This window comes from Monodelphis domestica, chromosome 5 (assembly GCF_027887165.1).
Source record: "Monodelphis domestica isolate mMonDom1 chromosome 5, mMonDom1.pri, whole genome shotgun sequence".
NCBI classification, from domain to species: Eukaryota; Metazoa; Chordata; class Mammalia; order Didelphimorphia; family Didelphidae; genus Monodelphis; species Monodelphis domestica.
This window is the reverse complement of record NC_077231.1, coordinates 240,974,568-240,987,939: the sequence shown is the minus strand read 5'-3', so window position 1 is coordinate 240,987,939 and position 13,372 is coordinate 240,974,568. Positions and strand designations below refer to the sequence as shown.

Sequence of the window (13,372 nt, the reverse complement as noted above, 5' to 3'; positions counted from 1 at the left end):
GCTTCAGCTGGATTTATTTAATAAATACATTGAAATTAGAATTTGATATAACCAGTTAGATAATTTTTGCAAAATTAAATTGGGAAATAAAATCAGAACTCCAATGTTTTCCTAGTAGTGAACCTGATTCCATTTAATCAACTTCTTATTAAGCACTATTTGTAAAGTTATATCCTAGTCTTCAGAGACACAAACAGAAATGAAAGAAACCCTGACCTGGCTCTCAGTCTTGCTGCTTATTGGCAGCTAAAAACATTGTTGACTCACATTATTGACCTTATTCTCTGCAGCAATCAATTCAACCTTCTTTCTGCTCCTCATACAGAATATTCTGTCCTTTACATCCTTTTCTCTCTTAAGTACCATGGGTGTGGATGTTGTACATACTTTATTATATCATGTGGTCTCCACCCTAAAGGACTGGGGACTGTTCCTCTTTCTTTCATTCCTGGGACAAAATAGATATTTCACAAATATCGTTTATTAAGTCATATTTTAAACTTTCCTTTTGTTCTTTTATGATCTGTGATAGAAATTGTATTACCTCTTATTGACCCCTCTGTGGTGTTTGACACTATTTACCATTACTTTTTCCTTGATATTTTGTGTAGGCTTTTGGGGTACTTTGACCTATCTAACCATCCATTCTCAGTTTCTTTTTCAGGATATTCACCTATATACCAATTGTAGGCATGTACTCCAAGGTTCTGTTCTGGGCCTTGTGTCTTTTTTTTTTCTTTTAATATCCCAACAGTTACCACATGTTTAGTTAGCTCTCTGGGCCTGATTGCCATATTTAATGTCTAGTTCTCTTGTATATTGAGCTCTCTGTACTCCCTTGTCAGCAACTGCTGGCTGGATATTTATGACTCTTTTAGTCAACAGGTCCAAAATAGAACAAATAAAAAACTACCTCTCTACCTAACTGCTATTTCTGTTGAATTACTCTCCTTCTTAATACTTTTTCATAACTTGGTTCATTCTCACATCTCTCTTTGCACTTTCAATCATTTGTACAGTTCTTATTTGATTATTCCTCCACAGCAGCTCTCTGATCCATTCCTTTTTCTTTATTTACATCCTCTAGCCTAATTCAGGCTCAATTGGACTTTTATAATAGCTTCCTCATTAATATTTTTTCCTTAGTCTTTCTTATCTCTTTTCATAGAACCATATTAGTTGTTTTTTTAAAAATAAATCCTTACCTTCCATCTTAGAATCAATACTATGCATTGGTTCCAAGGTAGAAGAGCGTAAAGTGCTAGGCAATGGGGGTTAAGTGACTTGTCCAAGGTCAGATTTGAACCGAGGACCTCCCATCTCTAGGCCTGGCTGTCCACTGAGCTACCTAGCTTCCCCTCCTCCCCCACTCTTCCCTTAATATTTCTAAAGCAAAGTATGCTCAGGAATCTTCAGTTGTACTCTGTTGTCTCAGATACAAAATACAAAAACTTTTTTGGTATTTAAGGACCATCATATTTATAGTGCTACTTCTATAGAAAAATGAGTTCTAAATTCTGGATAGTATAAAAGGTCATCTAATTAAGCAACTTCAGTTTTTATTCACTGTTTTATGCCCCTATATAGTTGCATGTTCTCTACTTATAATCTTATTTGATAATCAAATTTTTAGTGATAAGTTATAAGGAATAATCACAATTATTAAAATGATTTAATAATTATATATGGGAATCAGCAATCAATAAACATGTTAAGAGAAGAAAAATCTTTGACATGCCTTTGCAAAATAACCTTTGCCAAAGAGGTTTGGAATATGTCCTGACTTCTTAAGAAAGTTTAAGTTGATTTTCAAAAAATTCTATTATGACTCTAATGCAATAGTCTTAATTACTATAAGGACTTTGTTGCAATACAATTTGGCTTTTGATAGTTTCCAGTGAGTTCCCAAGTGTACATATTATTGCAGAAATATTACCTAAGGAATTCACACTTATCCTATTCTTAGCCCTATAGTCATAGTTGTCCCTAAAATAGCTAGAGGAGACCTCTAAAGTTCTTTTGGAGGGCAAGCTTTTCTTTCTCTTTAGTTGGAAATTTTTGGATTTGTGACTTCTCAATTTTTGCCTTGTTGGATCTTTTTTTTAATTAAGCAAATGGCTAAAATGTTATTTATAGTGGGAATAGAAGAAATGTATTTCACTTAACCATTTTCATCTGTTTATTTTTACCTCTATTATTCCTGTCATCCTCGACATGTTTTATAGAAATCCCATGAAACTCATCAATTTTTGATGTTTAGTTTAAACTTGATGATGTAATAATGTATTTAGCCATACAAACTATCCACAGATAATGCTCTTTTGTTAACTCCTCCAAGTTGTAGAAGTCCTTTTTACTCAGTTGCACACATCACCATTTTATATGGTCTGAGTGAGAGTACTACAGTCATTCCTTATGTAAAATAGTAGTAGAGCTTAATGGTTTGTTTTTTTAGATTGAAATGTAAATACAATTTCTAAAACTACTTTTTCATGTAGTCAAAAATATTATCTTCCTGCATACCCAGTTTTTGAGAATCAGTAAAGAAAATTGAGGGTTATTTCAGTAAAATAGCAGAATAAAAAATAAATGCAGATGAATCTCAGCTTTTTTCATTGTACTAATGAAACATAGAAAAAAGAAATTCCTTCTAACAAAATACTTTATACAACTAGGTATACAAATATTTATATACATATATGTACAGAATAATTATTAGAAATCCAAAAATATCTAAGTTATGACAGGTTGTTTGAAGTTTGAACTTTGCTAATACTATAAAAATGATAGGGGGCAGCTGGGTGGCTCAGTGGCTTGAGAGCCAGGCCCAGAGATGAAAGGTCCTTTGGTTCAGATCTGGCCTCAGATACTTCCTCTCTTTGTGACCCTGGGCAAGTCACTTAACCCCCATTGCCTAGCCCTTAGCATTCAATACATAGTAAGGGTGTTTGTTTCTTTTTAGTGATACCACTACCCAAATTATTCTGTAAATTTTCCATTAGTGTGATAAAATTAGCAATGGATTGGTTCATAGAATTAGCAAAATAAGTTTATTTGGAGCAATAAAAGGATAAGAACATCAAGACATAACATTTTTGAAAATTAAGAATGAGGGAGAGTTTATTGCCCTTGGCTCCTGAAATATATTATTAAGCAGTAATTCAGAACTCTGATAATTGGTATAAAAATAGAAAAGTGAATAGGGTAGATGAGCAAAACTTAAATAAAAGCATGTAGAAATTTATTGTTTGTGTTACCTAAGAATATAAATAGCTGAGAAATGAAAAAATTAGAAAACTGTTTAACAACAACAACAAAAAGATTTATATCAGCATCTCATACTTTATACCATAATTAAGTCCAAATAGATAAATACAGAGAAAAGGTATACAAGAAAGTATAGGTGAATGGAAAATTATTTGTCATACCCTGTGAATTAAAGGAAATTTTGTGCTCAGAGAAAGAAGATATCACAAATGACAAAATAAACAATCTTTATTACATAAAATAAGAAAATTCTGCACAAATAAAAAACCTGCAGCTAGAATTGTAAGAAAAAAGGAAAATAGTAGGGGCATTGGGGGACTTTTCATAAAATATCTAATAAGGCAAGCATTCAAAATCTATAGAGAACTGATACAAATATATAATGTTAAAATCTATTTCCCAATAGGTAAGTGATCAGAGGCCATAAGCAAATAATTTTCAGAAGTAAGATTTCAAACTATATCAAAATAATATTAAAAACCATCACTAGAAAAATTCAAATTCAAACAACTATACTATCATTTTAGACTCATTGAAACAGAAAAGATGAGAAAATTTTGTTTAATTGCTATTGGGAAGATGGGCAATCCAGTTCATTTTTGATGTGCCTGTGATATAGTTCACTAGTTAATTTAATCTAAGTTAATTCAGGGATGTACTTGTCAAGATGTTTATGATAGTTTGGAGAAATTTCTGTTAGAGCAAAGCAAAAATGCATGTTAGCTAAATGATAATATAGATACCACTCTTTCATTAGAAAATTCATTATAATATTCTCCCATGGAATTTGACCAAGTATACCATTTTGAAACTAATGTAGACCTCAAACATTATCTAGTCCAATTCTACTTGAAGCATGAATTCTTTCTCTTACAACTTTAACAAATGGCCTCACAAAATCTCAGGAAACATTTAATAACTGCCTCCTTTTCCCCTCATGTTTACATATTGGATATGTATTTCAATTACTTTTATTCTCGATGTGTATTTTGCTATATCGGAATAATTGTAATGATTTTAAATTAAGAGATTAGTTCAAGCATTTTCAAAGTGTAGTTGTTGTAGTAGTAGTAGTAGTAGTAGTAGTAGTAGTAGTAGTAGTAGTAGTAGTAGTAGTAGTAGTAGTAGTAAGGTAAGTTGTTGGTTTTTTTTTCTCTTAATTTTTGAATTATTTTTTATTTTTGTGCAGAAGAAAGTGAAGAAATCCCAGAGGACCCCCGAGAAGTGCTTAAAAAAACACTGGAATTCTGCTTATCTCGGTAAAGCTACCAGTAATGATTTATAGAGATTTATAGTGTAAATTTTAAAATATTGGTAGGTTTCTATAGCAGTTTGCTGGAATGAAGGTGGGGTGCATATATCAAAAATTTTAATCAGAAATCTTAAGTAGCTGTTCACCTTTCATAAAACATGGGAGAATTAACAACCTATTCTGCATTGTTGCTCAAAAAAAAATAACCTCATATTACTTGGAATACCCAATTATTCAATTTTTATAGCTTCAGATTTTGTGGCATTTTTTATTCTCAAAAGCAAAGGATTCTTTCAGAAACAGAAGAGAAAGGTAAGTAGACAGGCAACTCTGAATTTCTGTGATTATCTAACCCCTCTGTAAAATAGATTGTGCCCCTTAACGTTTTATAATAAATGATATATTTATACTAAACCAAGTTATGAGTCTTGTTTCAAAAGTATATTAGAGATCACTGTCCAGAAATGGTAGAATAGTCATTTCCCACAGTGTAGAGTGTATGCAGAAATTAATTGATGTTATTGTTGTGATGCTGATACAGTTTTCCTTATTATGAATACCTCAACTCTAAAATGAGATTGAATTAGAAAATGTCTGCAGTCCCTATCAGCTCTCAAGATTCTCTTCAACTTATTGGATAACAATTTGCTGAAGTGAAAAATTGCTTGTATACACAAGATGCTTTATAATTCTTTAAATTTTGTGTTTAAATATATCCCCGGGAGGATATTATTAAATAAATGTTTCTCACTTTAAAAATTTCTTGAAAATTCATACTTAAATAAGACTGGACTTTTTTTTTTCATGTAAGTTGATATAAGACTGCAACTCTTCTGATCTTAATCGATAATTTTTTGAGTTACTGTGGGCAAAAGTATTACCATTTGATTAACTTTTGGTAAAGAACTTGGAGTTTATCCAAGCTAGACCTTTTATACCATACTCTTATCTATCTACTTTTTGTCTAGTATAGGTATATAGGTTTTCAGAATTCAGAGTCTACTTGAGAAAACCCATTCCTACCTCAATTCAAAGATGAATCATTGAATTTTAGGACTTGAATTATAGAATTATGTTTTAGTTTATTCAATACATAACATTTTATATGAAATTGATAAGGAATATGTCAAATAAAGTGAGAAATCGGTGTGGATGTGTCCCTGCCTATATCTGAAATAATATTCATTGATTTAATTGTTTAGTACTGATTCATAAAATAACCTCACTCCCCGCCTTTTTTTTAAACAGAGAGAATCTTGCAAGTGACATGTATCTTATATCACAGATGGATAGTGATCAGTATGTGCCAATAACAACAGTAGCTAACCTCGACCATATCAAGAAACTCAGTACTGATTTGGATTTAATTGTTGAAGTTCTGCGGTGTAAGTGAATGGACCTTTTTAAATAAATAAAATGTGAAATTCCTGTCTTTTATGCACCAGTAAAATATTTGCATTTAAAAAAAATTCTGATTATTTCAAGATAGTCCTAGTTGTTAATATCTTCATATGAATATTTGTTCTGTGAGATATTATTTTAATTTTTAATTAAAATTTAAAATATCAATATTAAAAATAAAGTTAAAGGCAGATATCTAAATCTTTTATTCTATCATATGTCAGTGCCATATATCTTATATATGCTAATATTGTTAATTTAATTCATAATCAAAAGCTGAATTTAAGGCAGCTTAATTTAAGACCCATCATATAGATTGTGAGAAAAGAATTTTTATTTTCTTAAATGGTGTGTATTTGCAAGTTTTATATAGAAACAAAACTTCTTGGGAAATTATTATGTTCCAATTAAAAACATCCATAATTTGAAATTTATTTCTTTCATGCCTGAATTAACTTTTATGTGGTTTTATAGACTTGTTTTATTTATTGGAAGGAATTATCAAATACTATGACTGCTAATAAATTTTACAAGTCAAACAAATGAGCATATCCAAGTAAATTTAGATTGCCATAGTTTCTATTTCTATAGTACATGCTATAGATGTCAAGTAAATATGGAAAATCCTTAAAGATTAATCTCTAGTCCCTTTCAGATATTCAGAGAAAGCTAAAGAATGAAATATTTGTGTTCTATGAACAAAATCTTGAACTTCTTTGTTTCAGCGAACAAATATTTATTAAATGCTTATTATGTGTCTGGTGTTATGTCAAGCACTGGGACAGAAAGATAAGTGAACTTGATATGTTAACAACCAAGTCTTCTGGTCTAAAATTTGAATCCCAGCTCAATCTCTTTTCTAATAGTACAACTTTGTAGAAGTGATGTGTCCCCTTAGCCCCAGTTTCCTAAAATGAGGAGATTACAATCAATGACCTCTACTGTCCTTTTGAGCATAACAAAATCCCTGCCATTTGGGAATTACAGTCTGTTGAAGGTGACAGCACATTCATTGATAAGAATAAGTAAAACAAATACAAAGTAATTTGGGCAAGGGAGAGAGTAGCTAGTGTGGTCTCATGTAGGAGTTAATATTAAAGTTGAATTTTTAAAAGCCCTGTAGATACTAAGAGCAGAGACAAAGAAGAAGGAATATGTTCTAGGCATAAATAGTCTTACAAAGGCATAAAAAAAATAGGGAATATTAAGGCAAGTTTGATTAGACCAAATTATGGGAGTAATGGTTTATCATTAGCTTAGAACAGCAGTCCAGAGTCAGTTTTGAGTAAGTATAAAGATAAAAGGTTCATTGAGGTGACTTTGAAGTTTCGAATTTAGGTCACTGAAAAGGTGGCGGCACCCTCTATTGAAATTGTCAAGTTCAGAAGAAGAGAGCATTTTAAGTGACAAGATTAATAATGAGTTTCCTTTTGGAGATATTGTTTCATATGTCTATAGGATATCTGTGTTGAAATATCTAGTAGGTAGTTTATGATACTAGTTTAAAACCTTGTTAATACATATGTATCTTGGAGATAATATGCATTAAGATGAAATTTTAGTCTATGAAATCTGATGAGGGTTATGAGAGAGAATAGTCTAATGTGCCTTGAGGTACATCTGTATTAATATTAATAAGTCAGGTATGGATGAAGATCCAGAAAAGGAGGCTGAGATAAAGTGGTCAGACAGAAGAGAACCAAGAGAAAATAAATAGTATTATGAAAATCTAGAGAACAAAGATATCATAAGGCAGAAATATAGTTAGTGGAGCTAAAGATGGATGAGAAACGCCATTCAGCTTAGAAATGGATAGATCATTAGTAATGCAATTTTATTTGAGTAATGGAGTTTAAAGCCTTATTTCAAGAAGTTGAAATATAAGAAGGCTGGGGGCCAGGAGTGTTGATAGCTTTTTTTCTAGGAGTTTGGCTATGAAAGGGAAGGGAGGTATAAAATATAAGATAATTTGAGAAGATAGCAGGGAATGAGGCAATAGATCCTGAGAGACAGAAATTTCAATGAAAGGCATTATGATAAGTGTAGTCTGCCAAATGAGTCGGGGAAGAGAAGGAATAAAGGGTCTAGGTTAGCTTATGTAAGAAGAGACTAATCCCCTACCGTCCCTAACAAAGTTTTTATTTGGTCATAACCATGGAACCATGAAGATTAATATGTTTCAGTTATCAAAATATATATTTTCTGGCCCAAGATGATATACTTTGTCACCATAAGTACATGAAAGTGCATCTTGTAGTTAGGGTGCTTAATCTGACGAGTTAATTTGTCTAATGCACTTTCTGACAGGGGTGTTTATTCAATTATAAGTTGTATAGTTTGCTTGAATATTGTGTATTATGACTAAGATAATTTATTTTTAAGTTCAGAATTAGCAGTTTTTTTTAAACCCTTCCATCTTGGAATCAATTCTGATTCTAAGTCAGCAGAGTAAGGGTTAGGCAATGAGGTTTAAGTGACTTGCTCAAGTTTACATAGCTAGGAAGTATTCAAGGCCAGATTTGAACCTAGGATCTCCTGTCTCCAGGCCTTACTGTATCCACTGAATCACCTAGTTGCCCCCCCAAATTAGCACTTTCTAAATATTTAAACATCATCTTGCTTAGGCCTGGATGAGGGAATACTACTATATTATTTTTTGCCTATTTAGTAACAAAAATGCTATGCAAGCACTGTCATTCTTTTGTGAATTATAAAGGTTTTAATATTTAATGATTTGAAAGTTGAATCACTGTATTTTTTTTCTTTTCTGTAGCTTTGCCTTTAGTTCAAGTGGATGAAAATGGAGAAAAAGTCAGGCCGAATCAGAATCGCTGCATTGTTATATTGCGAGAAGTACCTGAATCAACTCCTGTTGAAGTAAGGAATTTATATTCTAGGTGGGACTGTCACGTATAAAAATTATGTTTTGAAGTTAGATTGGGTGTGGGTGGGAGTGACTTGAGGAAATATCAGATATCAATAAAATCTAAGACTCAGTTTCCTTTAATCCTCACAAGTTGTTGGCCAAATTACTTATCTCTTCCCCAGATTTCTATTTTCTCATCTATAAAAAGAGGGGTTGGATGTAAAACAAAACAAAACAAACAAAAAAAGCCACCACTTCCTGTTTTAAATAATGTGAGGCCAAGAATTATTTAAGCTTTTTTTTTTTTTTAGAGGAGTATCAGAATGGGGGGAAAGTGTTTAGACCTATAGTCTTTTGCTTTTACACTACTACAGTGTTTTTCTTATTGACCAAGGAATCTACTTATATTTTTTTTAGCATTGTAGAAATAGAATTAGTAGTCATTTAAGTGCTCTTTGTTGACTAACAGAGTTTCAGAGTTTTTTTTAATGCCTTAATAAAATAACTTCTCTTCCCTTAAAAATAATTACACACCCTTCTCTCATTTTCTCAGGAAGTCAGTTTCTCAATCAGTGTCCTTAGATAGATTAAGCCTTAAGGTTACCTCCTTTGCAGCTGAAATCTACATTTTTGGCTTTGCTTCCAAAGTTTCTGGAAGCTACATATTTTCCACAAGGACTTAGTTTGGAATTTGCTGTCAAAATTAGTCCAACAAAATCTCATTTTATTGACTTTGAGGCCATATTTCAGAATTCATCTTCACATGGATATATTATATAGGATGTTGTTTTAAATATTTTTATTGAATTCTTTCAACACTACAAAATCCTTGTAAATCTAGAGTGAAAAGAAGAATTGGGATAGGAAAAGGATCTGGTATGCTTTTCAGAATATTATGGTCTTTACCTGAAGAAAATATGTTATCAATTGAGCATTGGTGACTTAAAAATTAGTGCTTTTTGTATGGTAAAATAACATGAAATAAATGAATAAAATTAAAATTTCAATGTTTTAGTTGTGTAAGCAATGGTCCCTGTTGGGGGTCAGGATGGATTTCCATTTCATTCAAGAGTAAGAATAGAAATTTCTATGTTATAATTAATTCTTCATGTTTTTCATGTGCTATGTTTAATAGTTTAAAAATACCTTATATATATATATATATATATATATATATATATATATAACCAGATCATTTTGGCACTTCATCAACCATTCACATCCATGGGTGACATCCAAATAAAACCATTTTTATGCTAAAACTATTTTGTAATGAAATTTGTAATACTTCTGGATTTTCGAAAAACCTTAAGCTTTAAAGCTCTTACGAGCTTAAAACTACCCTAAAACTTTTAGAACTCCTTGTATTATATAATTCCAAACAGAATAATCTATAGAAAGTTACTATTATTTCAGTCAGCTCAATGACCAGTACAGATATAACCTGTTGTCTTGACTTCATCAGCACCATATTTTTTCAAACTAAATCTTTAATTGTTCTAAATGACTGCTAAATGAAATTTAAAAGACCAAAGACCATCAATTGTCTTCTACCAGTGTGATGTTAGAATCAGAAATAACTATTTTTAGTATGTGGGCTTATTTCATTAACAATTTAAAACATGTATTGAGGATAAACTTTTGTTGCTTTTCAGTTTTGTTACCTTTTGAAGATCAGAGATTTTCTCACCAGAGGGGTAGAATGCCTTAAAATTAGATACTTAATCCCCACAGTGTTGATAGTAAATTCTCATTAAAAGATAGTATGACTTCATTATTTAAGCCCAGGTCTTTTTAGTATTTGAACAATTTAAGTTTTCTTAAAATATGCTTTAATAGGTAAAGTTTTGTGGGGAAATTTCTAAAAAATATTATACATCCTTTTAATTCAAGATTTGGTTAAGTTAAAACTTCTTTTTACACCATTGTATAGGAAGTAGAAGCACTCTTCACAGGAGATAACTTGCCTAAGTTTGTCAATTGTGAATTTGCCTATAATGACAATTGGTTTATAACATTTGAGTCAGAAGCTGATGCACAGCAGGTGAGTGCTTTTTTTTTTTTTGGTCTCTTACAAATGAAACATACTATAAATTTACTAGCAATTTGTGGGTCAATAGAAGAGTTAAAGTTAAACACTGCTATATAAAGTGTCATTATGTAGATAAATCTAGAACAGATGAAATTGAGGGAGTTTCTTTTTTAAATAAAAAGTTTTAGTAACTTATTGATTACAGTAATATTATAAACAAAAAATCCAAGGTTTATCATTTCATATATAAATTACACTAAATCCATACTTAGATTGTACCAGAGATATCTGTCCTATTGCTAATAATTTTGTTACCTAAACTATATTATAGATATAAAATTCTTAATTTTCAAACATGAATAAGCAATGTCTTAATTGCTTACTCTATGCTTTGTAATTCGATGTATTATGTGCTGTATAAAAAATGATCTTTATAGAAAAACAAGATAACATATCAAGTTATAGGAACTAATGTTATAAGGCATTGTAATTACATGAACTGTGGTGGAGGTTATAAATGCTGTACAGATTTACAACAAACATGCAAAGGTTATGAAGAATTAAAATTGAACAAGATTTTAAAAAAGAATTATTTTTAGACCATTTCCAGATTATATAATCTCAGCCTTGATGTAGATAATATAATCATTAATGGTTTTCACTATTTATCTTTAGGTACTTTACAAGTGCACCTCATCTTAAACTAAGCAATTTCTTATTTATACTAAGAAATTTATGGTAGTTTAAAAAAATGGAAAAATGATGTTTTGAATATTTTTCCTTTTAGGCTTATAAATACCTGAGAGAAGAACTGAAAATTTTTCAAGGAAAACCAATAAAGGTAATCAAGAATATTCATATCCTTTTGCTTAGTATCAAATTATTATTAACTATCCTAATAGGAATTTAATATTTTTGTAAAGGCACGGATAAAAGCAAAGGCTATTGCTATAAACACATTTTTGCCAAAGAATGGATATAGACCTCTGGACATGAACCTTTATACACAACAGCGTTATACAACATCGTTTTACTTACCTCCAGTTTACAATCCACATCAACAATTCCCATTGTACAGCTTAATTACACCACAGACCTGGTCAGCTACACAGAGTTATCTTGATCCGTCTTTGGTAAGTTCCTTTATTTTTACTTTTTAGTAAAATTACAGTGTTTCTACAGTTGTTCTTTTTTCTTTTTTAAGATTTCTTGGGCTTGGGGAATTAATTTTGGAAATTATCTTTTTTGTGCTTTTCATATACATGCTGTGAAAGCAGTTGTGTTGACTTTGTATTTGGTGATATCAAGTTGTAGGCATTGTAGAAACAAGTAGGGTAGACCTTTAATTTTTTCCTTTGAAATAAAATTGCCTTTCAAAATTAATTAAGTATTAATTAAGTATCCACAATGGTGATAAAGGAAAATAAAATTCCTCTTTAAGTATCTTAGTGACAGTCTTACTCTTTTGCGTGGTGATACATTACTTTTATTGAGTCATGGCCAGGGTTATATAATTGAGGAGGTAGAAAGTATAAAGGAGAAGAAGATCATTAAAATAATTTAAATTCCTGGATCTAGGTGGGCTTTTTCTAGAAGAATTTCATGAAGAAAAAAAATTGAATGAAATTGTTTAAATAAATCAGAATATTGCATGTTATTATTTATAAGCACCATGCCAGGGAGTACAAAAGAATAACAAATCTTGCCTTATAGCATCTTTTTACATATATATATATATATATATATATATATATATATATATATAAACTTATTATATTATATAGCTAAGTTTTTCAATTATATTATTGCAAGTGATATTAAAATGCAAAAAAGGGGAACATGTATGGCCTATAATTTAGGGATTTCCAAAAATTGTAGTAAATTGTAGTACCCATGTTTGAAATCAGTTGTTTGGAATTTGAAATTCATTTTCCTATAGAAACAAAAAGATGATTAATAAAACCTAAGTTGTCTCATTATTTAATTGAATTGTAATGAACATGTATGTAGTCTGTGTTCTTGGAGTAGTGTCATATGAAATGGCTCAGAGGAGATCGTATCCTCTATTTCTTTGTGCATTATTGGAAAAAATTTAGCATCCTTCTGTATCCTTTACTGTACTTCTATACCTCTTCTCCGGGTACCTACTAGGTTCATTCTAATATCAGCTCTAACCTATAGCGTTTCACTTAGACCTGTTTTACATGCCATATACTTAATAATTCTTATCACCATTATGCATTTGTATTCCGCTACCTCTTAGGATGTTGGACAAATTTACATTATACTGACACCAGTTACCAGCTCCTTTAGCAAACTTTGAAACCAGGATATTTTTCACCCAAATGAATTTGATTTTGATACAGTTTCAGAGAATGAAGTAAATCTTAAAAGAATCAATTATTACTTATTAAGAACTTACATTGAATTAAACACTGGAGGTACAAAAAGAAGCAAAAGACTGCCTCTACCCTCATAAAAGGGGGGAGAAAACATCTAAACAAATATATATAGACAGGCTATATACAGTATCAGTAGGAAAATAATTAATAGA

General features: G+C 30.8%; 1 protein-coding gene across 8 annotated transcripts in view; it reads left to right on the top strand.

Moving 5' to 3' along the window:
• The window catches only part of LARP4B (La ribonucleoprotein 4B), a 229,245-nt gene that overhangs the window by 177,556 nt on the left and 38,317 nt on the right, over positions 1-13,372 (top strand). For all 8 annotated transcript variants that reach the window (XM_007504702.3, XM_056799993.1, XM_007504701.3 and 5 more), the window contains 6 exons: positions 4,457-4,526; positions 5,768-5,904; positions 8,694-8,797; positions 10,720-10,830; positions 11,606-11,659; positions 11,742-11,951. In XM_007504702.3, the coding sequence (XP_007504764.1) occupies positions 4,457-4,526; positions 5,768-5,904; positions 8,694-8,797; positions 10,720-10,830; positions 11,606-11,659; positions 11,742-11,951 (686 nt within the window). The remainder of the gene's footprint in view (positions 1-4,456; positions 4,527-5,767; positions 5,905-8,693; positions 8,798-10,719; positions 10,831-11,605; positions 11,660-11,741; positions 11,952-13,372) is intronic.